At 36.7% G+C, this 24,864-nt stretch overlaps 1 protein-coding gene across 1 annotated transcript in view; it reads left to right on the forward strand.

Annotated features, from left to right (window-relative positions):
* EVC2 (EvC ciliary complex subunit 2) overlaps positions 1-24,864 on the forward strand; it is a 61,151-nt gene that overhangs the window by 30,651 nt on the left and 5,636 nt on the right. Inside the window, exons 10-18 of the mRNA XM_021550707.3 lie at positions 2,056-2,380; positions 4,952-5,191; positions 6,579-6,754; positions 11,466-11,625; positions 12,880-13,340; positions 15,901-16,105; positions 17,383-17,505; positions 21,451-21,678; positions 23,371-23,579. Of these exons, the coding sequence (XP_021406382.2) occupies positions 2,056-2,380; positions 4,952-5,191; positions 6,579-6,754; positions 11,466-11,625; positions 12,880-13,340; positions 15,901-16,105; positions 17,383-17,505; positions 21,451-21,678; positions 23,371-23,579 (2,127 nt within the window). The remainder of the gene's footprint in view (positions 1-2,055; positions 2,381-4,951; positions 5,192-6,578; positions 6,755-11,465; positions 11,626-12,879; positions 13,341-15,900; positions 16,106-17,382; positions 17,506-21,450; positions 21,679-23,370; positions 23,580-24,864) is intronic.

Below are 24,864 nucleotides of genomic sequence, written 5' to 3' on the forward strand. Positions count from 1 at the left end.
ATGTTTCTCACAGAAGACACATATGCTTCAATTAAATTAGAACTGCTGAACTTAAAGCAGGAAGTAAAGCAAAAATAAATTTGGTGGCTTGGATTTTACAGACTAGTAATGAATTCATGAAGCTATGAAGGAAAGCCTCCTACCACTGCCTCACAGTCATTAGAGAAATATTATAGCAAAAAGTTCCCATTCTCTGATTCCTTGTTTTTATTTAAGTGCATTTACACAGCTCTGAAACACTTCTTTTTTTTTAAGTTGTCACAAACAGCTTGATAATAGCTGGCTGTGTCAGCAAAAGTCCTGAGACTGTAAGCAAAATGACTTAAGAGAAAACACACATCTGTATCTGCTGTGTTGCTTCAGCATCCTGTTATATTGATCCTGCCATCACCTGCCCTCTTTCTTGCAGCAAGAAGGACTCTGCAGGGATCAGTGCCCTGAGGTACTTCACCATGAATGTAGGTGGAATGTTACCCAAGAAAGCTGTGTACCTCCAGCTGCAGTGTCCATCTGTAGACAGGACAGAGAAGCTGGATGGTTGTGTTGCCTTGGGGACATGATAGCAAATATTAGCTCTTACAGGATCTTCAGATTACTGTGAGAAATGTTTCAGGCTCATAGTACTTCAATTGCAGGAATTTCTGTTCCTGTATATAAGGAAGAGGGGATAAAATGGAGGAGGTTTAGTAGGTGTAGCCAGCCCTGCAGCAGATTGCCATGATGAAGACAGCCATCACCAGTGTGTTTCTGTGGTTTCAGGAAATTGCAACAGAAGATCAGTCTGTGGTAGATGATTACATTTCAAAGCTAGTCTCCCAAATACTCCCAAGTATTTGAGTCATTGTAAGAAAACAATTCTATGCCATCAGTTTCAGGATGAGGAGAATATATCTTTTGTGCTGTCAGGGAGGCAGTGATGGTATATCAGTGTTTTACTTTTAATTAAACTACTTGCTTTCATAAGGAATGGAAAGTTTGACAAAAAAAGCAAAATGCTTCTAGATTTGCATGTCTTCATTGATACGATTCTGAATGCAGTATAATTCCACTCTCTTGCAAGTCTTACCAAGATCTTTGCTATGGATTTGTAATTTATTCTGAGATTTTTTTCTAGAAAAATTAGACCAATAATTTAGTGTAAGCAAAACAAAGAGAATGGGTTTAAGTTCCTGAAAGTATGTATTTAGGTCACAAAGAAATTTGTGTATACATGGTCCACACACAGAAGTATACAGCGTTGCGTATTCATGTCATTTGACATGCAGGAACAAAAACCACTGAATTTTCCAGTGTGGAATTGAGTTCAGGTGTAGTTACATTGTATATGAAATTAGAATAGTTATAATTCCAATTTAATTATACAGATAAATGAGAAAGTATTTATATGCAACATGACATACTGCATTTTCTAAAAGCTCTTGTGTTTCCATCTGGTTTTAATCTCTTTCTAGAACTCTGTTAATGTTCATGAGAGACAGATACCAGCTATTTTATTTATATCAGCATGAAACTGAAAGTGTCCCCTCATCCCTGCAGAGAAGGGAGTTCACCAGCCAAGAATATGAAATAGTGATGTATCAATCTAGATGGGTCAGGGAGTTTAGAACTGTTTTACAAAGTCAATAAAATTTATAGTCTATTCAGGTGCCCATTTGCTCTGCTTCCCAATAGAGATAGTGAGCTTTTTGTTTGGTTTTTTTTTTCCTTGGGGGGTGGTGTCAGACATTTCTACTGGCTTATATTATCTGAGGTAATGTTTTGAGTATCAGTAAAGATTTTTTTTTTCTGTCGGAAATGGAAGTGTAGACATACTTCATTAAAGTTGCTGTAGTAGAAGTTGACTCACCCTGTTGTTTAATGAATGATTACTATCATGATTAATAAACTCATATACTGTGATATTTCTGCAGATTTCTGACTGCCGTTTCATTACCCAGTATTGAGTGAAGCTAGATGCAATCTAGAGATTGAATGCTCCAGATACAAAGATCTTGTTTTCTGACAGAAATTTTGCATAATCTGCGATTTCTGACAGTCCTGATTACCTTTGTGCAGTTTGGAGGTTGCCAGCCTGACACGAGCAGATGCTGATCTGGAGGCCAATCGAACACAGATCTGTAAAGAAGTGATTGCTATGATGTTGAAAAACATGGTCTTAAATCACAACCTCTTTCCTCACGTGGAGAAGAAGATAAGTTCAGTTTTCAAAAAGCAGTTTCTTGCAATGGAGGAAGAGATTCAAGAGGAATATGAAAGGAAGATGGTGGCTTTAACAGCTGAATGTAATCTGGAAACTAGGAAGACAATGGAGGCTCAATGTCAAAAAGCACGAGCTGTAAATGAAGAGGCTGAGGAATTAATGAAGAAAATTAATGAAAAGGTAAATCTGGTTTTAAATCAAGATATTTTACATCATATATAGTTTTATGGAGATTGTTTCTCTTTTGGATTAGAACAGCTTAGTTATCCTCCTACAAGAGTAAAGATCTACAATTAAATGTGTTCAAAAATTCGGATGTCATGATTAGGGTAGTTGTTATTAAGAAATTGCGTTTAATTCACCAGAAAATAAATCCTTCTCTAGAGAATATATGACAGAATATCTGAAGACAAAGGGTTGTCACTACCCTGTTTATTTTGGAATTTTTTTTTATAATCACTTATACTATTGCAAAGTGGTGTATTTTTATTTACTGTAGTTTACTTCAGCACTTTCTGAGATTTCAGACACTGTGTGAAGTATTTTGCACATTCAGAGCATCATAAACCTTACAGTCTAGGTAAAAAAGCTTCCAATATTTATGCTCTATTTTTGAAGAAAATTAGAATATAAGCACAACCAGGGACTGATTTGCCTCTGGAAAGAGTGAAGACAAGCAGAACAATCTGTATTTTAGACAGAGCAAGGAGTGAACTTCTCTCAGAAATAGCCTCTGGGATAGATAAATAAATAACTGAAGTCAGAGTATGATTCCTTACAATGCTCCAGTCTTCCATGTCTTTTTTTGAATATATTTAATGTTTACAATAAAACTTATTTCCCCCACCCTTTTTCTTTATTATTATTTTTAACAAGTTCCTGTGGCTTGGAGGATTCTGGTAAGTTTTGAATATTTCATCTGTGTAAGCTTAAAATGCTAAAATGCCCCAAGTTGTTGTTTCATGTTTGATAAGAGGGTGACTTGGTGGGAACAAATAGTGCAGTTTGTTACTTACTAGTGGGGTTTTTCTTCTGGACCACAAGTGGTATTTGAATATCTCATACCCCTTAATTGTGTTATGTCAATTCATGATTAAAATTTTGACACAAGAAGTTTTTTTTGCAGAGTGTGACCCATTAAAGGTACTCCAGTATGTTGAGGCTCTCAGGAAGAGCTTTGTTTTATCAGGCTGTTGCATAGAGAAAATTAATGGCACAAGGCTAATGAGACAGTAGAATTTCTTTAATGTTTCCTGGTGGATTTTAAATTGTGACTCTGTGTAGTTTTCCATACCTGTAGGATATGCCTATCCTGAGCTAGAGGTGCTAGAAATGCAAGAGTTGGGAAGGAAGAGATACTTGTGGTCACCTTCTTAAAGAGGAGGTGGACTGTACTCTGCAGGAGACTTTCTCCTTTCTGTTGGATATAGAAGGAGTCTAGACCTCACTAAGTCCTGCCTTGGCAGAGGGAGGGGCCTGAACCTCAGTGTGTGAACCCACACTAAATATACTCTCAGCAAAGTGGCTTTGCTTTGTAAGGAATGTATTGGTGTTGGGTCAGTCTGATTTGTAATGAAAATCCTGAATAGAAGGAGTCAAGCAAGCAATTAAGACCAGTCCAGTACCTGTCCTGATCCATTTACCACATCCTATCTTTGCTGTTGCTGTTGACTTTTCTGTCTGTAGAAGGACTTGATTTTACACTTGTCACAGCACGTGGTCCAGAAGGACATTCTGGAGCATGAGGGCTGGCTCACAGCCATTTTCCTGGGCAGCAGGTGTACTGACACCCAAGGGATGGCAGTGGAAAACAACTAGAGCAATAACCTCCTGCCCTTCTCAGCCAAAACAGAATTTCTATTCCTTTTTGATTAATTGTTTGCTACCTGCAATGTATCTCTTAGGAATGAGAAGTGAAGTGTGGAGGGCAGCTCTCCTCAAGATAATTGGTATGAAATTTAGAACAAGATGACATTGTGACTGTTGGGTAGCTCTGGTGGCATAAGGAGCATTCTGTGCTCTGTGGGACATGTGTGTTTTGATTCTATAATGACTTTATACCATCTGAGATTAAAACTATGAATATGTAAGTCTTACTAGAGAACTAAGAGGAAGCATTTCTGGTAAAGAAGCTTTTAAAGTAATTGCCATTTAGTTCTACTCCATGGTTGTAAATGTAAATCTAAAATGATGCTCTTGGATTAATTTGTAGAAACTGATAGTTAAAGTAGGTCACCAATAATAAAAAAATTCCCAAGATTTTTTAGTAGAATAATATTTTGTTCTAATTTATGTTGGTTTTAAAATTATGCTTATTACTATTTAATTGGTATGTGTTGTATAAATCTGAGTCTTTTTAATTTTAATATGACTTCAGGAGTGATGAAACCTAAAAAATTAATTTCATATATAGTCTTTGTGTTGAATTTCATGGGGTTTTATATAATTTATGTTATATTTCATGGGGTTTTATATAATTTATGTTATCTAAGACTTGTGAATTCTAAAAGAATTTTATTATGCCTTGGAAGTGGTATCTGGATTAGAGACTGGCAACTGTACAACACTGCCATCCAAATAGGTGAAAAGTATGTAAAGGGTACACTGATTCAATATTAGCCTTTACTTAAACCTGAAATGACAGTAACTGAAGTATTTATAAAATTTATATGAGCTAGTAGCACTGATACTTTAAAATATATTGAATTCTGAAAATCACTTCTGATGCATTTATTTCTTTATTCTCTGCAGCCTGCTATAGAATACAGAAGTCTTCTGGACAAACTTCACAGACTGGAGCAGGACTGCCTGAAGAGATTCCTTTTTGTAAAGCAGGAGGAATATTTTGCAAAGGCTTATAGAGAGCTGGCTGTTACCCAAAGAAAGGAGCTCCATACTATCTTTTTTACACAGATAATAAATGTCACTTCAAGGGGAGAACTGAAGGTGGAAGCAGCTAAAGCATTAGTGGAAGGTTACTCTAAAATACAGGTAATAGGATGGTATCTCCATTCCTAACCTAAAGACAGAATACAAACCTGCAGTAACTTTTGAGAAATGTTTCGGGATTAATGTTATCACTTTCATAACGAGCTTTCTTAGAAAGTACTTTAAAAAATTATAATGCATTCATTATGCACATCTGGGCATCTACACAACTGTATATTGACGTATGCGCATATGTTCAAAACACCCTGGGCATCAAGTGCTCTTATATACTTCAGAGGATGTACTGAGCACCCCAGTCCAAATATGTAGATTATTGCAATTGTGGTGTGGCTGAAGTACTATGATTATGTCCTTAGAGGGGTTGCATATCTCTAGGTTATATGATCAAGGGTGCTGATGTTCAGGACATAAGTTTTTCTTTCAGTTACATTTTAAACTTCTTGCAACAGAATAGCTTGAGTTGTTTCCTCATGGCTTGCTTTTTTTGTTTGGTTGTTTTTTCTTCCATTTGTGTTGAAAGCTAGTGCTTTGGATTACAAAACTTATGAGAATTTTTCTTCTGGCTGTCTCTTGAGGAAGAGTATATTGTTGTAGTTCTGCAGGTTGAGGCGGGAGGTTAAAAAGCAACATCTGGAAAGTAGGTGTCAGAGCATGTAAGGCCCACTCCTAAAACCTGATGCTCAACCTTGTCTACAGAAGCTACACGTGGGCCACTGTCAGAGGGAGATGCAGCAAGCACTTTGTGCAGAAGATAGTTAAGCAGCCAGATCAAAGAAGTGAAAAAAGGTTTGACTGTGTTTTGGCTGCTCAGACATGGGTCATATAACTAGCAGACCTTGTCTTGGCTATTTGTGCTAGCAGAATGTCTGCTATAGAGCACTGTGTGCCCAACTTGGATCTCTGCCCAGACCCATCTGAAGGTATCTAAACCCTTCCTGTTTGCCACTGTTGGAAGGGGGAGCTTCTAAGCCAAGATGTGTGCAGTGGACTTGGCTTTCCCTCTGGAGTTGGCTTTGAAGCCAGCTTATAGACACGTTTAAAAATGTGACCCTTTATTACATTGTAAAGATCAGTTCTGTTAACACTGGTAGGGTTGCATGTAATGTGTATGTAATTGTGAATATCTGATCAAATGACCTGTTAACTCAGGGCACAGACATGCACTAACTGTTCAGGAAAGTACACACAATATTGAGGTTATAAGGCCAAAAACTCTCCACATAATTTATTTTGTTTTGTTGAAATAATCATAATAATTTGATGAGATCATTAGAATTAAGTTGATACAAGCTTATTGTTTTACACTTGTAGGAATTTTTTTAACTTTGTCCTATTAACAAAGAAATCTGACCTGATACTCACAGGTGTTAGCCAAAGTCAGCATTACATCTAATTAAATGTTCACATTTGTTCACATTCTTTCCTGTAGGGTGACATTGAAGATCTAATGGATTTTTTGCAAGCTTGCAAGAAATATCATCTGGGTAAAAGATTTTCTTACAGAGAGTATCTTATAAGTAAGATACAGTCAAGGGATTCTCATGTCTCTGCTCTTATAAATGCTGCAGCAACCCAGATAACAAGTCTCATTAACAAGACAGAAAGGTAAAGAACTCAACTTTCCTTGTCAGCCATTTGACTATGTTATCTCGCAGACAGTAGACTCTTCAAAAGTCTTTTTTCTGTTACCTAGCAGGAGAGTTGCATAAAAATGTTATCTTTTAGTTAATTCTAAGAAAATGTTTTGTAACTGATTGACTTGGTTAGTTAAATCCCAGCAGGTGTTAAGGTGAGGTTTTCTTGTTTGTGTCCACTTTCTACAGCACAAGATGTATTGCTGGAAACATGTTTGTACCTGTTTGTAATTCTGAATTCAGTGGAAACCAGACTCATGTAAGATTTTCAGTGTCTTTAAACATCCACTATTTGTGTAAATACTCATCAGTCATGTGAAAACTAATGCCAAAGTTCATTGCAGCATGTACCAATGAAGACCATTTGTCTACATGCTTTATGCACAAATATCTGGATTTAACAGAAAAGAACAATTTGCATTCACTTGTGATTGAATGTGTTAGAAGAGCTGGACATATAGTTTCTGTTTGTTTTTTTTTTTGAATTGGAAATCATTAATGTTTCCTAAAAAAAATAGATTAAGCTTATAAATAATTTAACTGGAGGAGTTTGACTAGTAGAGAATACACCTGTTGCAGGAATGAAAGGCAAATGTCAGGGAAGTAAAAAGTAGACCTGGAAATGGACTGTTGTAATACATTAATTCAGGTTATTTGGGATATCATAGCAGACCCAGGCTGACTGAGTGCTCTGTGATAGGATACTCAGAATTGAGGTAGAGAGGTAGAAATAGTGACTCAGCAGACACACAGGGACGTAGTTATTTAGAATTGTGTGGCTGTGAGGAGCACTAAGAGAGACAGTGCTGCCACCCAGGAACTGTGTTAGTTTGGCATATGGAGAGATTACTGAGGAGCCTGCCAGCTAAATACAGATACAGCTCTGTCTTAATCTATTTTGTCCACTTTACAATAGAGTGCCTTAAACTTGCTGTTATAAATGGAATTCTAAAATACAAAACTTAAATGGAGAAGAGAAAAAATATATACATTAGATATACCACAGATAGATGCAGTGATAAACCAGCAGATAGATATTGAGGGAAGAAGTCTTCTAAAAATGAAGCTTTAATAGTATGTTTAAAATTTATCAAGTAGCAAGGCAGTTTCAAATTAACATGAAAAGGATTCTGTATGGCTAGAAATTAATGTTATAAAAAGAAAAATAAACCCAGACCAGTTCTAGGGAGGGCTGTGAACATTTGAAATGAATTAGAGTAGCCAGAGTTTTCAAGCTGTATTTAAATAAAATGTCCCATTTGTCTGGACTAGTTTTTGAATACTCACTGTATTTTGAAAATTAAGTCTGGACTTTAGTGCCAAAAAGCAGGAAAGAAGAATTTAAAATATAATCTGTAATCATGGATTTGAGGGATGGCTACCTAGGCTCTTTATTTTTTTTCTTAAAGAATAATGGGCAAAAGGGCAATACTTGAGGCAGTGTTTATCTTGGGTTTTTCTTGCTACCAACAGAAGTGCAAGGTTCTTGATGGTTTTAAACAATAACATCATTGTTTTATTCTTTTGCCAGCATCTTCTTGTTCACAAGAAATTTCTTTCTTCTTCAGTCTCTTAAAAATTGAATTCAGTTATGCTGGCTCATTAGGTACAAATTTGCAAGCTCCTCTATAAATTTCTCCCAAAACTTAATTTTTTTTAAGACCTCAAGGATTTCCTGTATATTGTGTTTCTAAACTGGTCAAAATATTAAAGCAAGCACTTTATACTGGTCTCGTTCTTCTTAATAATCACCATTTATACTTCTATAGAAAGTAGTTTTCCAGCAATGTGTAGGCTGGACATTTGTGGAAGTCGGCAGTAATGCATCAGTATGAAGTTTTCTAAGAATCTCTTAAAACCTTTTCTGCTTGTAGCACTGTGATATATAGGGGGGGCATTTATTTACATGAATTTTGATCTGGACAACAACAAGATGCCAGTTCAGCAGGTGAAATCCTGATGTAGCTAGAGTAGCATGGGCAGAGTCATGCAAGTTCTCTCTCTGTAGTGATGTGATTCAGCCTCCATGTACATTTAGGCCTGTACAGCTTTTCTGCTTCATATCTCTTTCCGTTTTGCTTTAGTGATGCTCCTGTTCCTTTTCTAACTTTCATGAAACAATTTTCCTTTGCTGGGGTCCAGCATCCCGGAGCACTGGTTCCCTGTAACATCAAAGTCCTGCTTTTTACTTCAGTGCTCTCTCTCTGTATTTGCTCCTTAATTTGTTGGCTTTTATTCAATACAGAGAAGTCAAGGTTTCTCTCTGATTGATTGACCTGTGACACTGCTGCTGTTGGCTACACACTTCACCTCTGTAACTTCCTTGGTGTTCACTGCCTTTGAGAGGGTCTCTCTTTAAACATCCTTGGCATTACCACAGTATTCTCCTTCATTAAAATTCTCTTTGTTCAAAGATATGTGCCTGCACATTTCAGTGATTAAATTTCTGGTATGCTGAGACCAGGCAGTTTTATCATACAGTGTATACTGTCTCATTACTTTCTCCTCTCCTTTTGTTTTGCATTTCTGTTTGGAGTCCTTTGAGACTAGGACATCTTTTATTCCTAATACTATAATTGTTTTTATATTGTATTTGTATGAAACCAGAAATGAAGGTGTCTTGCCAGGATTGAGCCAATTAATATAAGTTGGTGCATAAACAGATATAGGCTTTTGTTGTGGGATACTGCATCACCTACAGTTTTAGCTGTGGACATACTGGATCTCTAAATAAACTAACTGAAATACTGTAGACTTTTTTTTTTAATCCTAAAAATGGGTAGCTATATATCATCTTCCTATCATTCTGTGTTGCATGACTTTCCTTAAACTTTCATTTGCTGTGTGGTTCCAGCACATCTATCTTTTTCTATTGCAGACTCTTTTCACTGCTCTGGACAGGGATTTTAATTGGATGCAGCAAGCCTGGGTTTATTTCCTCAGTATAAGAGAGGATGAAGGTGTTAAAAATAATATCTTGGTTATTATCTTTCCTCACTTTCTCACCATAATTGATTACCTTTATTCGCCTATCTTTTGCCTTGGGTTCAGTCAAAAAGGAGAGGGAGGACTTAGAGTTACCAAAAAAAACTTGGTGCTGTTAGGGAGGTTTTGACATAACACTGAATTTTAACATTGATTGGTTTCAAGGCAGAAATTACCTGGCCAAGAATGATTCTTGGTGGATTACTCTTGAAATACTGAAAGGTATTTTAATCCTCTTTCCAGATTAAAGAAATGCAATAGACTTTGAAAAAGCTCTGGAAAAGGAGGATCTCTTTTGTTGACATAACTGTGATAGAGCACATCTGAATTTCTATACAGCACATACATTATATAGGAGTGATGCTTCATGGCTTGCTCAGGTAGTTGTGGATGCTTGAGCAGAAGATGGGGGTGTGAATTTTGGGTTCTGGCCACCCTGGTTACAGTGCAGTGGGTACAAGCAAGCTAATTTGGTAATCTGATTTATTTTAGCTCTTATTTTGAGGATTTTGGTTGGAACTAAATTGTCACAGTAGTAATAAATCCTAGTAACGCAAAATAAGACTCTCCTTTCTGGAAAGGGGCTTGCTTATCACATTTAGATGTAACTTCAATTCAGGAATTTGGCCAGGTATCACACTGGAATGAAACCTTGAAAGCCCTGGCTTAATCTGAGTCCTGACTCTGTAATATTTGAGAAAATGGGAATTGGATAGATAAATTAGTAGGTATCTGTATAACATCCAGGTTCAGGTCAGGAATTGGTGCTTTCATTTCAAAGGACATTTCAACACCACATTTTGTAAGTCCACTGTGATTAATAGAATTATAACTCATAAGTGTCCAACAGCCTGGTCTGAATTAAGATGTTATTTTATTCTTCTGTTGAATAAGAAAGATTTGGGAGCTTTTTGTGTAAATGTAATAACAGGTAAGTCCTGAAATTCAATTTGAGTTTGTGGAGGGGGAGATTTTTTTAACTGTTGCAGGCACTGTTGAGATCTTGTTTTCTCTTTGACATTAAATACTGTAGCAACTACAGGTAGACCATAGATTTGAACTTCCACTTGAAAGCACTGTGGGCTTATGACTGACAATTTGCTGTTTAAGATAATTGAATTTTGCTATTATTTTGAAATTTTTATAATTCTTCTGATGTAAATTTAGTAGGGAGTATGAATATAAGTATTTTGTGGATATTGCTTTGTCTACTAAAAATAATTTTTCTTTTTACTTTATTACATACTTTAAAGAGAGATATGTTTTTAATGAGAAGGAGTTGTAAAAGACCTATAAAATGGCATTCCAGGGGCATTATATGAAAAAAATTAAATATGCATAATATATAAGGTTTAAAATGTCTCATTTGAACATCACTTACATTACAAACTGATATGTAATTGGTTTTTCACTCGCCTGTCCTTCCAGTCCTTCCTTCCTGTCTGTCCTTCCCATCTGTCCATCCTTCTCATTTCTTTTCCATACACCTTCACAAACTGCCTCAATTCTGTGCTCATCTCTGGGATTGTCCTTTGATTATCCCCTTCCTTGTTTGATTCTCCCAGGTATCACTGCTAAAGAAACAAACACTGTCCTTTCTGTCTATTTTGCTGATCCTGTTTATGGTACTAATTGCCTCAGCTATCCTTTTGCTCTCAAGAATTTGGGATAACAGCCTTCAAACACTGTCATTACAGAGCAGGTCATCTACCTGAAAGTCATTTGGGAATCCTGCTGGACCGAGCTGAGGCTGAAATTCATTTTGTTAAACAGAAATTTGATCATGATTTAAAACAAGAAAAGCAGAAGCTTTGCCAGAAACTCATTACCAAGCGAAGGCGGGAAATGCTGCAAAAGGTAATTATTTTCAATGTTTTTATTTTCATAGGGCTTATCATCAGTTAGAAATTGAATTAATTGAAAAATAAATTGTAGTTCTTACAACAGGAGTCAACACTGCCAGGAGCATGGTTTAAAATAAATGCCAGTTGGTTTCAGCTGTGTACCACTGTGTTTTGTATTAGTCATGCAGTAATTCATAGCTATTCTTTCAGAAAAAACCTGCAGAAAGTAACTTCAGCTTAGCTGGAGAAACTTCTGAAGCTCCTCTGCTTAGTGTAATGTGTCCAGGGGGGTCATGGCAAGCTTCTGTAACATGCAGACAGGCAAAAGCCAGCTCAGGTTCAGGAGCTGGTGAGCGAGACGGCTCAGGTGACAGTCACCATTTTCTGTGGGTGTCCTGATCATGTGTGACCTGAGTGAATTCAGTAGCACAATTTAAATTCAAATACAAACCAAAGCTATTTAAAAGATGCTCTACCTGTGGGTGCTTGTGGTAAAGCTCATGTCACCTCCAGCCATCTAAAAAGCAAAGGTAACTCCAAAAGAAACAAGTCATCTCATAATGTAAGGGGACTTGCAGGTGATCTGCCAGGGAGTTGTTGTCCGAAGGTATACTTTCTGCCTAAAAGGTGTAGGAAAAACTATCTTGGATTAAGTGATAATTCTTAAGATGACCCAAGTTAGGTGAGGTGGATCTTACCTTTTGCAGGATGTGTTTCACTGCTTTTGTCCTTTAACAAATACCAATGTAAGCATAGACAGCTGGCCTGGAGATGGTGACATAATCTGTTACATTTATTCTCAGTGTAGGTAGCTTTGGTTTAGCTTCCCAATGAAACTGCAAGATGGGGAAAAATTTTAAAAAAAACCAAACTTTTGGTCATTTTTTAAAATTCTTTTCCTTCTTTGCTATTTGATCCAGATTCACTTCTGGAATACTGCCAGATCACTGAAGTTCAGCTAGCTAAGATTATGTTAAAACACATGATGATGCATTTGTTTAGGTGTTAGCTCTTTTGTCTAGCAACAGTTCATATTGTCACAGCCCTTTTGTCTAACAATAGTCAGAGTTATCACAGACCTCCTAGGTACTCACAGAGCCAATCTGTTGAAGGCTGGGTGAGACTCTGGACAGTGAAAACCAGTTTCAAGAACATGGGAAAGCAAAAGTATGAAATTTTGCATTGCTATAAAATTCATACTTAGGGAGCTAGAATTCAAGATGTTATTTTTTCTTAACTTTGTTCCTCTTTTTGGTAAATGAATCAGCAGAAAGAGCTTCAGAAGGAGCAGTTGCCACTCGGAGACCCCTTCAAAACTACTGATGACATCTCTCATTACCTGAGACACTGGAAAAATCTTCTGAGTGATCGCACCATTGAATTTGAAGAGCTTACTGAAAAGCTTGACAATGAGGCCAGCGAAGAGCTGAAGGAGCTTCTATTTAGCCTAGCAGAGAAAGCTGTTGAAGAGCTTAAACGTGTTCAGTGTGGAGTGTTTGTACAAGAGCTGGTCAAGCTTCATGTGCCAAAGTTGTTCCTCCTAGAAGCTGTGGAGGAGCACAAAAAAGAGATGGTAATTAAACACACACAGCTTGAAAGGGAAGAACATGACAAGAACATGGCTGCTGAAGAGCTGCTTCAGCTCACCAGGCAGAAGCTAAGCCAAGAGCTGGAAACAGGCATCTCGGAACAAAAGAAAATAAGAAGCTGGGAACAGTCAATATTCATGCAAGTATTACTGTCCACTTTTTTCTTAGCTACTATGGCAAATAGAAGAGAACTAAGAGTTTTCACACCTGTCCAGTTGTAATTCCTAATGATCAATTCTCTGTTGGGCGTTTAGGAATTGATTATTTTATCCAAGTTGCTCAGCCCATGCAGTACCAGTGGGTGAGTGCTGCAGTGGAAATCCTAGGAAGCAGCAGTCTTGAAGCTAAAAACCTGGAATAAAGGTTTTATACTTCCATTCATTCCATGGATGGTGGAACATCTTTCATTGTTATTCTCTGTTCTTTGAGCTCCCTCACTTTGGAAATGCCAGTTAATATGTCAGAACAAATTGGCCCCAAGTCTGAGTTCCATATATTCTTTCTAGCCACAAATCAAGCCTTACTCATCAGGTTTGGTTTAAGCTTTGTCATAATATTTCCACATAGTCCCTTAGTACACAGTGCAGTGTCTGCCTGTCCAGCTCATGGCTCCACGTGTCAGACTGGGCTGCTCTGGCCTGTGGACTGAGTGTCCCTGGCCCCAAGCCCTGAGCCAGACAGGCATCAGGACACAGGCAGTGCTGCAGAGAGTTGTGGCCCCTGCAAGTGTTAGGACCATTACTGCCTGCCGCAGTGTGACCATGGGGAGGTGGGAAAGCAGGTGGTGGCCTTGCCACAGGTGGGAGGATGCACAGAGAGAGCCCATGGCTGTGGCCAAGAGTAGTTGTGCTTCTCACAGCAGACAGCAAGGTCCCTGAGAGATCAGGGAATGTTCATGAGTGTTTCTTCTGAGCTTTCAAGTACATTTATGTTTGGTTGTTTGATTGCCTGAATATTTGCAGTACTACATTTCCTATACAATGTTTCTTTAATGGGAGACATTGTTAGAGACATGGGAACATGAAAAAATAAAATTGCAGCTTTAGGGGAAGCAACTGGAACAAGGAAACCTATAATAAGCTGTGTGGCTCTGGAGAAAATGTACCAGGCATAACAGATTGAAAGGGAGGGAGAAAAAAGAAAAAAAAGAAAAAAAAGAAAAAAAAAAAAAAAAGACACTGGTAAAAGTTTTTCCTTCATGCCTCTTCTTTAAAGCAAAAGAGATTTGTATGGGCAGTTTTATCCAGACAGAATAAGTTTTCCTACCACATCTTGTAAAACCATATAACAGGATATAAAAAGAAACTTTACCCATTATATTTACTTTGGTAAAGAAGAAAATTAGATTTTTCCCCATTGTTTTGGTTCTAATTTCTAGGGCTTTGTATTTTATTCAGCATTTTAAATACTTTTCTGTGAGTCATTTATATGTGTTTTCTAGCTTGTCTTTACTATCTCTTTTTTACATTGCCAAGAGCAGACCTGCAGGAATATGGAAGTAGATTGTATGACCCAGCAGAACTTGACTGTTTCTAACTTAGGATTCCATAATAACTCTGTTCAAAGCTGCAGTGTGCCTGTCATATTTGTTAAATGCTATCTTCATTTGAAGCAGCAGTATGCTGTTTGGGTTTGTTTGGTTTTTTTCAGTAAAATGCAGGAAAATAGATTAAAAAGATGCAGCAAAAACTGTCCTATCAATAGCCCCTTAAAATCCATCACGGTCTTTTTTCAGTCCATTGTATGTCAGTTATGGTATTTTGATGACAGATGCCAGCTCTCATGTTTATGTTCTCATCTGCTATATAATTTTCACAAAGCATTATTTTGAATGATAGCTTAATAAAACATGCAATATAATACATTTTTCAATGAAAAGTGCTCTTTAAAAAACATGCTGTTCTTGTTTTAAATACAAACATGTTTTGTTTGTATATGTTTGTAGAATAAAATAAATTTCCAAACAAATATGTTATTTTTTGTGATATATTCTTAAAGAAGTAAGATAAACAAGAGGATGAGTGTAGTCTATGGTTAATCAGAGCTGAGCATGCTTTAATTTTAAGTCAGCTTTAGCTTTACCTAATGATTAGTTCCGTAGAGATCTGTGTTGAGAACCTTATTTCTGCAAAATGGGAACTTTGAGTAATTCAAATTACTCTTAAAATATATTGCATTTTTCAGACTGCATATTACCTTTTTGCAGTTAACAGCTGGAACCATTGTTATCTGTTGATTGAAGATATGGCATATGCATTTATAATAGGGGGAGATTTTTTTTTCTTTCTCAGTAGCTGTGACTGCTAAGCACTGGGAAACAGCACAGAGAGGCTTTATAGGAAGCTTTTATCTTGATTTCAGGTGAAGTTTAGGGATTGTATTGTCTAAAGAGGTGGAAGGATTCTATGCATAGGAAATGTGTTAAAAATGTTATTTTATTTAAAAAATATTCAAAAGCTGTTTTCCTTTGAAAATGAAGTTTCACATTCTAGGAAGCTCTCTATGCAGAATTTAAGGTATCCACAGAATTTTTTTTGTACATGCTGAGCGATTCATTGCTGTGTGTGGAATCACTAACTGATATATAAAATAGACAAAAAAAGGATGACCACTGCTGAGTAGAGTGTTTGTAAGCATGTCTCTTACATTTTATGCAATATTGCCTAAATCACTAAACAGCACTTGTGTTTTTTTAACAGGCAACTTCTAAGTTTACCCCTCTCACTCTCAGAAGAGGAGCTGCTTAGAATGAGGCAGGAGTTGCACTGCTGCTTCTCCCAGGTGGACAGCAGCTTGGCTTGGCCCAAGATAAGAGCCAGAACCTTGCTTCAGGCTTTTGAAGTGGAGCAGAGGGACACCGAGGTGCTGAAAGTTGAGCAGAATTTAGCAATGACCAACGAACAGGTGGGACCAGTGTGGGATCAGTGTGGAGATGTGGGAAGGGTTCCTGCAGCTACCTGTGGCTGCTGTCTGTAGCTTCTTCATAGGTGCAAAAGCAGTGTATACTTTACCTGTCTGCAAGGATCAGTGGACTTAAAGATAATTGTTTGGGCAGCAGTTGGATAAATAGGGTTTTTTTCACATACACCTGTGTATTTCTGTTGCTTTTGTGAAAGTTTTGGGAGTTTCTGAAAAAGAAATGTCTACATTGTTTTGTCTGTTTAGGAAAGTAAAATTCCTGAATCAGATGGCCTTTCTTGGCAAGAAATTTGGCATGATTTCGTTTTCTTATTTCCAAAAGATTTAAGTGTATGCAGACAGTTTGAGGTTGTTTCCTCACATCTAAATATGTAGAAGATGAGGCATACTCAAGGTTAGAGAAATATTTCCAACCAGGAGTCTATCTGCCTATCAAATCTAGCACTTTTTGAAGAACACACACCCTGTGAGGGGTGTTTAATTCCTCCAGTAAAGTGTAAAATATAAGTGGCTTTCAGTTTTTATAAAGTACGGGGGCTAAAAATGTTTCCTGTATTAGTTGTGTCTGATGCCATCTTAAAAAGGAGGACTTGCCCTTGCTTTGTTTTGGTTCGGTTATGTTTTCTAAACATGTAAACTACGCTGGGTTAATTATGCTACGAATTAGCCTAGTTCAAAGCCTTAATAGTTTCTAAAGTACTAAAGGAGGGAAATGACTTTGCAAAACCTTATAGTTGAACAGATGTTATCGTTTCCCCGAGAGTACATATACTTAGTTGGTATTCTTGTAAAGAAATAGAAAGGTCAAGAGTAATTTGATTACATGGAACGGTGCTTCTTAATATTATCATGGTTCATTTGTGATTCACAGACTGTGTGTTGAAAACAATGTAGATCTTAAATTAATATTCTTTGTTCATTTTTAACTGTGCTGAGGAGACAACGTATCAGTTAAAATCTTCTCTTATTATCACTGCTAAAGCTTGTTTAAAATCAAATTTATATGCTATGAGTTTTCATGGAAAGGACGAGTATATAATTCTACTTGAAAGAATTTTTTTAAAAAATTCTAACTTTGTCCGAATGTCCAAAATGAATGTTTTGAATTAATAGGCAGCACCTTCATTTCACATCTACTTTCTTAGTGAAAGTCATAATTTGCAAGTGTTTCATTATTTGGTGGGTGTGCCAAGTCATAATTTTAACATTAGCATCCTCATATACCTCTTACAAATAAAGCATCTTTACTCATCTTGTCACAGCAGCATTCTAAAATGGGGAAAACGGGATCCAGGAATAGAAATAAGTTAGATATTCTGAAGAAATCTTTACAGGACAAAATTGTAATTTATGAAGACTCAGTGAAAGGTGAATATTTGAATAGGGTAAGTATATTCTTTTCTGGATTGAGGTCAAAACCTAGATGTTTAGTAATTAAAGATTGACAGTATTCTATCAATGTGAATAAGAAACGGAGAAAAAAGGTGTAAGGTATAGTGGAATGATGCATCTTATTATTGTTGCCTGCATTTATCAAGATGTTGTATTTCACCCTTTAATAGTTTTTGCTTTGTTGTAATTTTTGCATCTTAGTTACAGAACTGGTTTTATGTCTCGCCCCTTTTTCTTCAAATGGTTCTGGGGCTTGGTCTGTGCAAGATTGCAAGGCTCCCCTAGATCCTGTGGTTTTTTAGGAAGACTTTCAAAACATGGGAGGTGTTTCAATGCATGCTTCAGCTGAGCAGTATTTAGTTACTGGACATCTGCTCATCCTGCTGAAAATCCAAAAGTAGATCCTTAGATCCAAAAGCTTTTTGGGCAGGGTCTGAGTTTATTTGTACAGAGCTAATTGAAAGGAAGTCTTGATTCTGGTGGATGCCTTTTAAAAACACACAGCCTCACACAGTCTAAAGTTAATTATTGAGAAATTAGTGGGGCCAGTATTAATACAGAATTTTGAAGGCTTTTTACTTCCCTGCTAGTAGATGTTCCAAGAGATCTTTCACATGTGTACAACATGGATAATAGTAGTTTTGCATGTCAGGTGGACATTGCAATGATATGTTTGTTAAACACAGGTGGTGCACATCAGTAGAAACTATGCACAACAAGCAGGTGTCATTGGTAAATAAAATTGGTAGATAAAAAAGTAGTTTGAAAAATGATTACAAGATCAACTTTTGTACCAATTAGGGAAAAAAGCTGGTTTTACACCAGTTTCTTAACTTTTTATACCTGTATCCTGAAAAATGAAAAATACTGGGTCAACATGTTAATTCAGAAATAGTTTCACTTTTGTGTGAGACCAACACATTTTTTGATTTGGTTGCAGATGAAAAAAGCAAATGTTTATCTAGTCTAGTCTTTGAAAGTGAGAGCAGGTGCTTGGGCAAGACTGCAACAAGAAGGCAAGTGTGTTCTAGCACTCTTCAGTTTGATAAGTGTGGTCTGAGAATGTTCTAATCCTGTAATTGGGGCATTGAAATTTTGATTTCAATACCTCATGCCCTGATCTTCAACATTTAGATGGTTTTGGTACTGTTCTTTGATTGCACATCAGATTATGGGCTAAGCTTTAGAGGCAAAAAAGTACTGAATACTTGTTTGGTAAATGTAAGGCAGTAAATACTGTCTTACATTTTTATTAGAATCTTGTTTTAAAAATGGAAATTTAGCTTCTCTAAACCTCTTTGTTCCAGTTTTATATGCACCATCTGGCATAGCTGTTGTTGTTCTTATTGTATGGCTGATTTCAGAGCTGGCAACAGTCAGGAAGAAACTCATGTGGCTAGGGGTAGAGAGTAATACCAGCTATATGATGCAGCACTTTGTTTAAGAGGAGTTCATTTGCTGTATAATGTTGAAGGTGTTTCACCACCCTTGTTGTAAAATATTTCTTCCTATTTAAAAATATTTATATTAATTTAATATTAATTTAAAGTATGCATTAATAAATATGTTTAAAAGACTATTTTTAACTGTTCTAAAATATTTCTTCCTTAAATTTAGTATAAATCTACCCTCTTGTAGTTAAAACAATTGCAGGAGACCCTGCTAAGTGGTTTATTCTCATCTTTCCCCCTTAAGTACTGAAAGGCTGCAGGATGGTGTTCTCTGACCCTTCTCCAGGAGAAATATTGATAATATCACATGAGCAAGAACATATCACAAGTGTATTTGGTTCCAAATCACATTTTACATTTGCCTCTCTGTCCTGGGGTGACTTTATGATGCTGGTACCTCCACACCAGCACCAGCAATCAGTACACTCTCTCTACTAGATAACAGAATTTTTGTGATACACAAGCACTTTTAGCAGATCTTTTATCAGGGAAAATCTGTGGGCATCATATTAAATATTTATCATCTTAGGTTCTAAATATGTCTTTATGACTGAAGTATTCTTCAATGCTTGCTTAAAATTAATCATAAGTAGAGTCAATTATGTATATACATGTACATAATTGTGATAAACATGAATAGGACACTGATAAGGTTTTTAATGTTTTTAGTACATATAATTTTGATTTGTGCAAAGATATTCTGGCCAGAGTCAGGTTTTGTGCCAGTGGGAAGTCATACAGTGTCTAAGGACTACAGCTGGCCTTTCTGGTGTTGTAGTTTGCACCAACAGGGCAATTGCTGTAAGTCTTCATTATATTTAGACAGTTAAAATGGGGGAGATTGATTACATGTACAAAGGGGTGCCTCCTGTGTTAAAGCACTACCCATGCAGATACCAAATTAAATAGTCAAGCTCATATCTGCATATTCCTTAAGAAAGAGGCCAAACTTGATGGGATAAATGCTTTTTAGTAGAATGCAAACATGAGTATCTGCTCTCAGAGGCCATGGTGGTAGTAAATAGTAAACTCGACCAAAACTTTAAAAGGTTTTGACATTCCTCCTTTGATGACTGTGGTTCTTCCATTCTGTCACAGGCAGTAGTTATTTGAGCATTGCTGTTAAAATGCATAGTACAGGAAATCTCTGAAAATGCTGATTTCTGAAAATGGTTGTGATTGGTTTGGGTTTTTTTGGTGTGCTGTGAAACCTATGAGATTAGATGTGTCAGGATGAAGAGAGAATTTAGAGATGGAGTGAGGAAAAACCTTGGGCTCTGATATGCAACAGAATGTGGATGGGTATGTGGGGCAGCAGGTGATATCAACACCAAGTAGTGGAGTTGGAGCTCTTAGGCCTTCATGTGCTTTCTCTGTCTGTGTCTTCTCTCTTAAAATCCAACTCTTTGAGCCCACATGAATAGTACAGGGAGAGAGAATAAAATCAAACAGGTAATTGTTTACTGTAGTCTTTTGAAGATTCAGCTACCTAAATGCTGGATATGCAGTGTAGCCATCAGTGTCTAACCTAGACATCCACCTTGCATGTCGGTGGAAATCCGTATTTTAAGATAGGAAACCTACTGAGAGGTATCTTCCTTTTCTTTGAGTGTGAAGGGAGCTTAGAGTGACAAGCTCAGATGGAAGCAGGTAAAGAAGGTAATTGCAGCTGGCTGTTATGCACATTGTCCCACAGAAAAATAGTCACAGTGCAGTGTCCTTGGTTGTCAGTGTCAGTGGTAGAGCATGGAGAGCTCATCACACTGCATTGGATCATGTGCCTGCACATGCTGCACTTGCCTTTCACCCTTGAATAGTTCCTGTGGATGTGCCATCAATTGTGTGGCAGCAACACAGTTACTGAATTAAATCATTTTGATTTTATGCTGTTTGATGTTGATCCAATCTGATTCTCATCTTATTTGAAATCCATTGCTGATAGACTTTTGATTTACGGTTTAACTCTGTTTTATATAAGAAGATATTTCATTATTTGCTCAAAGAATAGTAGGTTGAATGTCATCAGTCAGGATTAACTGACACTTCCCGATTTGAAACTAAATACAGTGTTTCTAGAAGCTCCATGTTTTTTTCTAAGCAAAAGGGCATATTTTATCTTTTCATTTAAACATAGGTAACCATAGATTTATTTGTGTTTCTAGCTTTTAATTTTATTATAATAAAAATTATATAAACCCTCTGGTTTGGGTTAGCATTTAATATTAAACTTTTGACTACCCAAAAAGAAGGTCTGATCTCTTTACAGTGTTTGACTGTACTGTAATTTTTTTTTTATTACAGTAAAAACTTGGAATTGAAAGTTAAAATCACTTCTTGAAACAATGTGTTATATAAGATAACAGCACTGATTTCTTTGCTGTCATAATCCTGCTTGTTAATAACAGAGTACTAAAATCATAACTGTGCATATAAGAGTTTCTGTTAATCTATCTTTTGTGTTTTGGTTTTTGTTGTTTCTTTTAATAGATTAAGTATGAGTTGCAGCTTGAAAAAGAGTGTCACCTGCGCAATCTGGAAAACAAACTTGGAGAGTATAGTGCTTCTTTAGCCTTTCAAAAGACTGTTAAAAAATCCAAAATGTTGGAGCTGTATACTGCTATTGTAAATGTGCAAGCTTTGCTCTTTGAACAACTGAACACATCAAAAACCCTGTCAAAACTGGAATGCATTCAAATTTTAGAAGCACATAATCCTGTAAGTAATGTAGTTGTTAAAAGAAAAAATCCTGTTAGGAAAGAGCAACTATTAGAGTATCTTTGATTTACCTGCTGGTTTACAGCTTCTGGTGGCCCAGACTTTAATTTCTGTGAGTATGTGCACTTCAATGCATTCAGTAAAAGACATAAAGAGAAGGAGAGCCAAGGAAGATTGTGTATTATTATTTTTTATTTTTTGTTATAGTTGCATGAAGTCAGAAAGGGTAGTATTTTTATGGCTACTTAATATTTTATTGATTGACAGAAAGACAATTGAGAAGTGATTTGGACTCATGACTGGAAGAGTAAGCTGTTGTGTCTGTCTTACAGAATTGCTCATGTTATAATCCTGTCCATATGCAAAATCCATAACCACATGATATGCTTCAATTGTCAAGTTTTCAGAGATTATCAATACTGCCTCCTACCTATCTCACTCCAGGCACACTCATGCAGTTTAAATAGCAGAAAATCTGGAAAAACCTCTTCCCTTCACCATATTTATTACATATTTGATATGTGCCAATTTTCTAATCCTTTTTTAATACTTCAGTGCTCCGTTTTCACAAGGACTCTTTTTTTCTGCATCTGCTATTTGAAACCATCCAAGTGAGGCTTGGGAAGAGCACTGGAGTAGAACAAACAAAATGGGTTTTTGAGAAAAGCCTCTTTGCTAGAGGGCATCATTAGACAGCTACTGCTGTGAAAATTCCTTGTTAAATTTTAATGTGGTCATCTCTATAGTGTTTCTCATACAGTGGCAGTTAGAATGCTTCTATGCCTCCAGTTTTGCTTGAATTTTTTTAGAGCTGTAGGAAATAGTGAAAGCTGGATGTAGGAAGAGTATTGTTGCCTTTTATACCGTGTGAGGGGGCTTTTCAGAGAAGTTGCTTTTTCCTTCTCTGCCCTTGAACAGGTGAAGAAAAACGATTGAAAAAGGGGCAGAAGAGAATAGCTAACACTGGGTTAAATACAGCTGTTGAGGCAGAGGAATAAATTAAAATTCAGCATTTTCTCCAAGATGCAGGTTAGGAAGTGGGGCTTCAAGATAATAAGCAATGTAAAAGTTGAGGTGAGACAGCAGTGACATTTGAAATGGGAATATGGAACCTTCCTTCCGGTGTCCATTTTGACTTTTTGGCCAAAATGAGATCTATAGCATGGGGGATCCAGTCCCCTGAAGACTTTGGATTTTTACTTTTTGATTTTTTGAGCAATTTATTTTAACCTTATCAGACAAATTATTAATTACTGCCTTTTAACATAAATCCCTTTGATATTAGCTGTTAATTTGGTATAACTAAAATTAGTCTGAGTTTCTCAAGCTGTTTCACTGGGTTTATGCAGCTTACAAATGAGTTTGAATGGTTCCTTGGTTTTGATGTCAGTCATGCTGGCAGTGTAGTTGCTGGATGTCCTCTACAGTGGAAGGTTTCTTTGACTTTTAACACAATGAAAATTGAGTCATAGCTTTCCTTATTGTGCTGATATTCATAACGTGCCAGTCATGTTTCCTGAAGCTGTGCAATGAATTGAAAAGTGTAATGACTGCAAGTGGCTGGGTAGAAAAAGAAATGAATAAAGTAATATCATAAAATCTGATACCATCATCATTTTTCTTCACTCCAAATGAAATTTTTTCCTTCAAGTTATAATTAACTTCTTATCATCATGCATTTTCAACCTCTAGGAGATTGAAGAACTTGAAAAGAAGCTGGAGTATGAGATGTTGCAGAAGGAGTCAGCACAGCATCATCTAATGACTAGGCAGAGGTGGATTCTGGATGGTTTGGGACTCTCAAATGAAGCTGTGGACACGAATGCAGAAAGACTTGTAACAGTTCTGTTAAGACAGGCCATGAATAAATGTAAACAATTTATACAGCTGTATCAGCAAAGGTAAGTTCTTTGGTCTCAGGTTTTACTATGTTACTGCAGTTCTTATGGACCGTAAGAAACTCTGGAGAAACAGCAGGAGGAATGTTCTGCTGTACTGGGGAGGGACCATGCATCTGTATTTGGGCTGCCTTCTTGTGCTGTGGCCCAAAGCCTAACTGAGGAATTGGGAATATTGAAATAAGAAACACGAAATAATAATAACTTAGTAGCATATAAATGGTGCTGTGTGTTGCATGGCAGTCACCATTTTTTTGACAGGGATAGTGGAAAAATAATGATATTCCTCATCATTAAGAAGGAAGATAATTTTATTCCTATTACTTTGTCTCCCAGGAAGATAGGGAGGGATTTCAGAGCAACATGATCTGCTGGGGTCAGAGGAAATAGCTGAGACAATTTAAATTGAATTTCCATCTCCATTGTCGTACTGTAGACCGAATTCCCTGGCACACAATTATTTTTGATGAGATGTATAAACTCCTCTTCAATTTCAATTTCCCTTGGCCAGTTTTTAAGTAAAGATATCAGCGAAAAATAAAATGCCTCTTGGGAGGTATATAGAAATATCTGTCTTGTCATAATAGCTGCCTAGCAAAAATTGGGTGATAATTTGCAAAATTGCAGCCTATTGTATTATTTTTATTAGGGTTACAGGAGGTAGAAATGACATTTCCATGTGTATTGCACAGTATTAAAAGCCTAGCACATTTCAAGCTTCATGTAATGTCCTTAAAGCGTGCTTTCCATTAGAAAGTGGTTTTCCATAAAACCACCAATATATTAAAAATGGCTGTGATAGTAATAAGTCTGTTTCAATTCTGAAAAAGCTAGAACTCTACTCAGTTTAGATGAACAACTTTCCTGTTGCAGAAGTAAAGAGTCAGTAGAGGATCAGATAAATCTGCACGAGTATCCACAAGGTGGTAACCTACCAGGGAAGCCTTCAAAGAAACTGTAACTTGGCTTCACTTGAAAACTTACTGGAAGAACCAAGTTTTGTACTTTTGTACATTGCAGGATTTTTACATGATGTCATCATGTTTTGGTGTAGAAAAGAAAAATAATCACTAGCAATGAGGAAGTTAACTGTTTAATATCATATTTCAGCTACAAAAAGATCCACAACTTGCCTTAAAGTGTGGTGATGAAATTGAAAAAGGAGGGAAGAGGATGGGGACAGGTTGAATCACGTTGCTTTGGAGTGATTCCAGATTTGAACTGTGTGCAAGAGCATAGTCTTAGATTCTGCTCTGATGTTTGTTTGGGTATTCAGGGAAGAAACAAA

Source organism: Lonchura striata, chromosome 4 (assembly GCF_046129695.1).
Source record: "Lonchura striata isolate bLonStr1 chromosome 4, bLonStr1.mat, whole genome shotgun sequence".
NCBI lineage: Eukaryota > Metazoa > Chordata > Aves > Passeriformes > Estrildidae > Lonchura > Lonchura striata.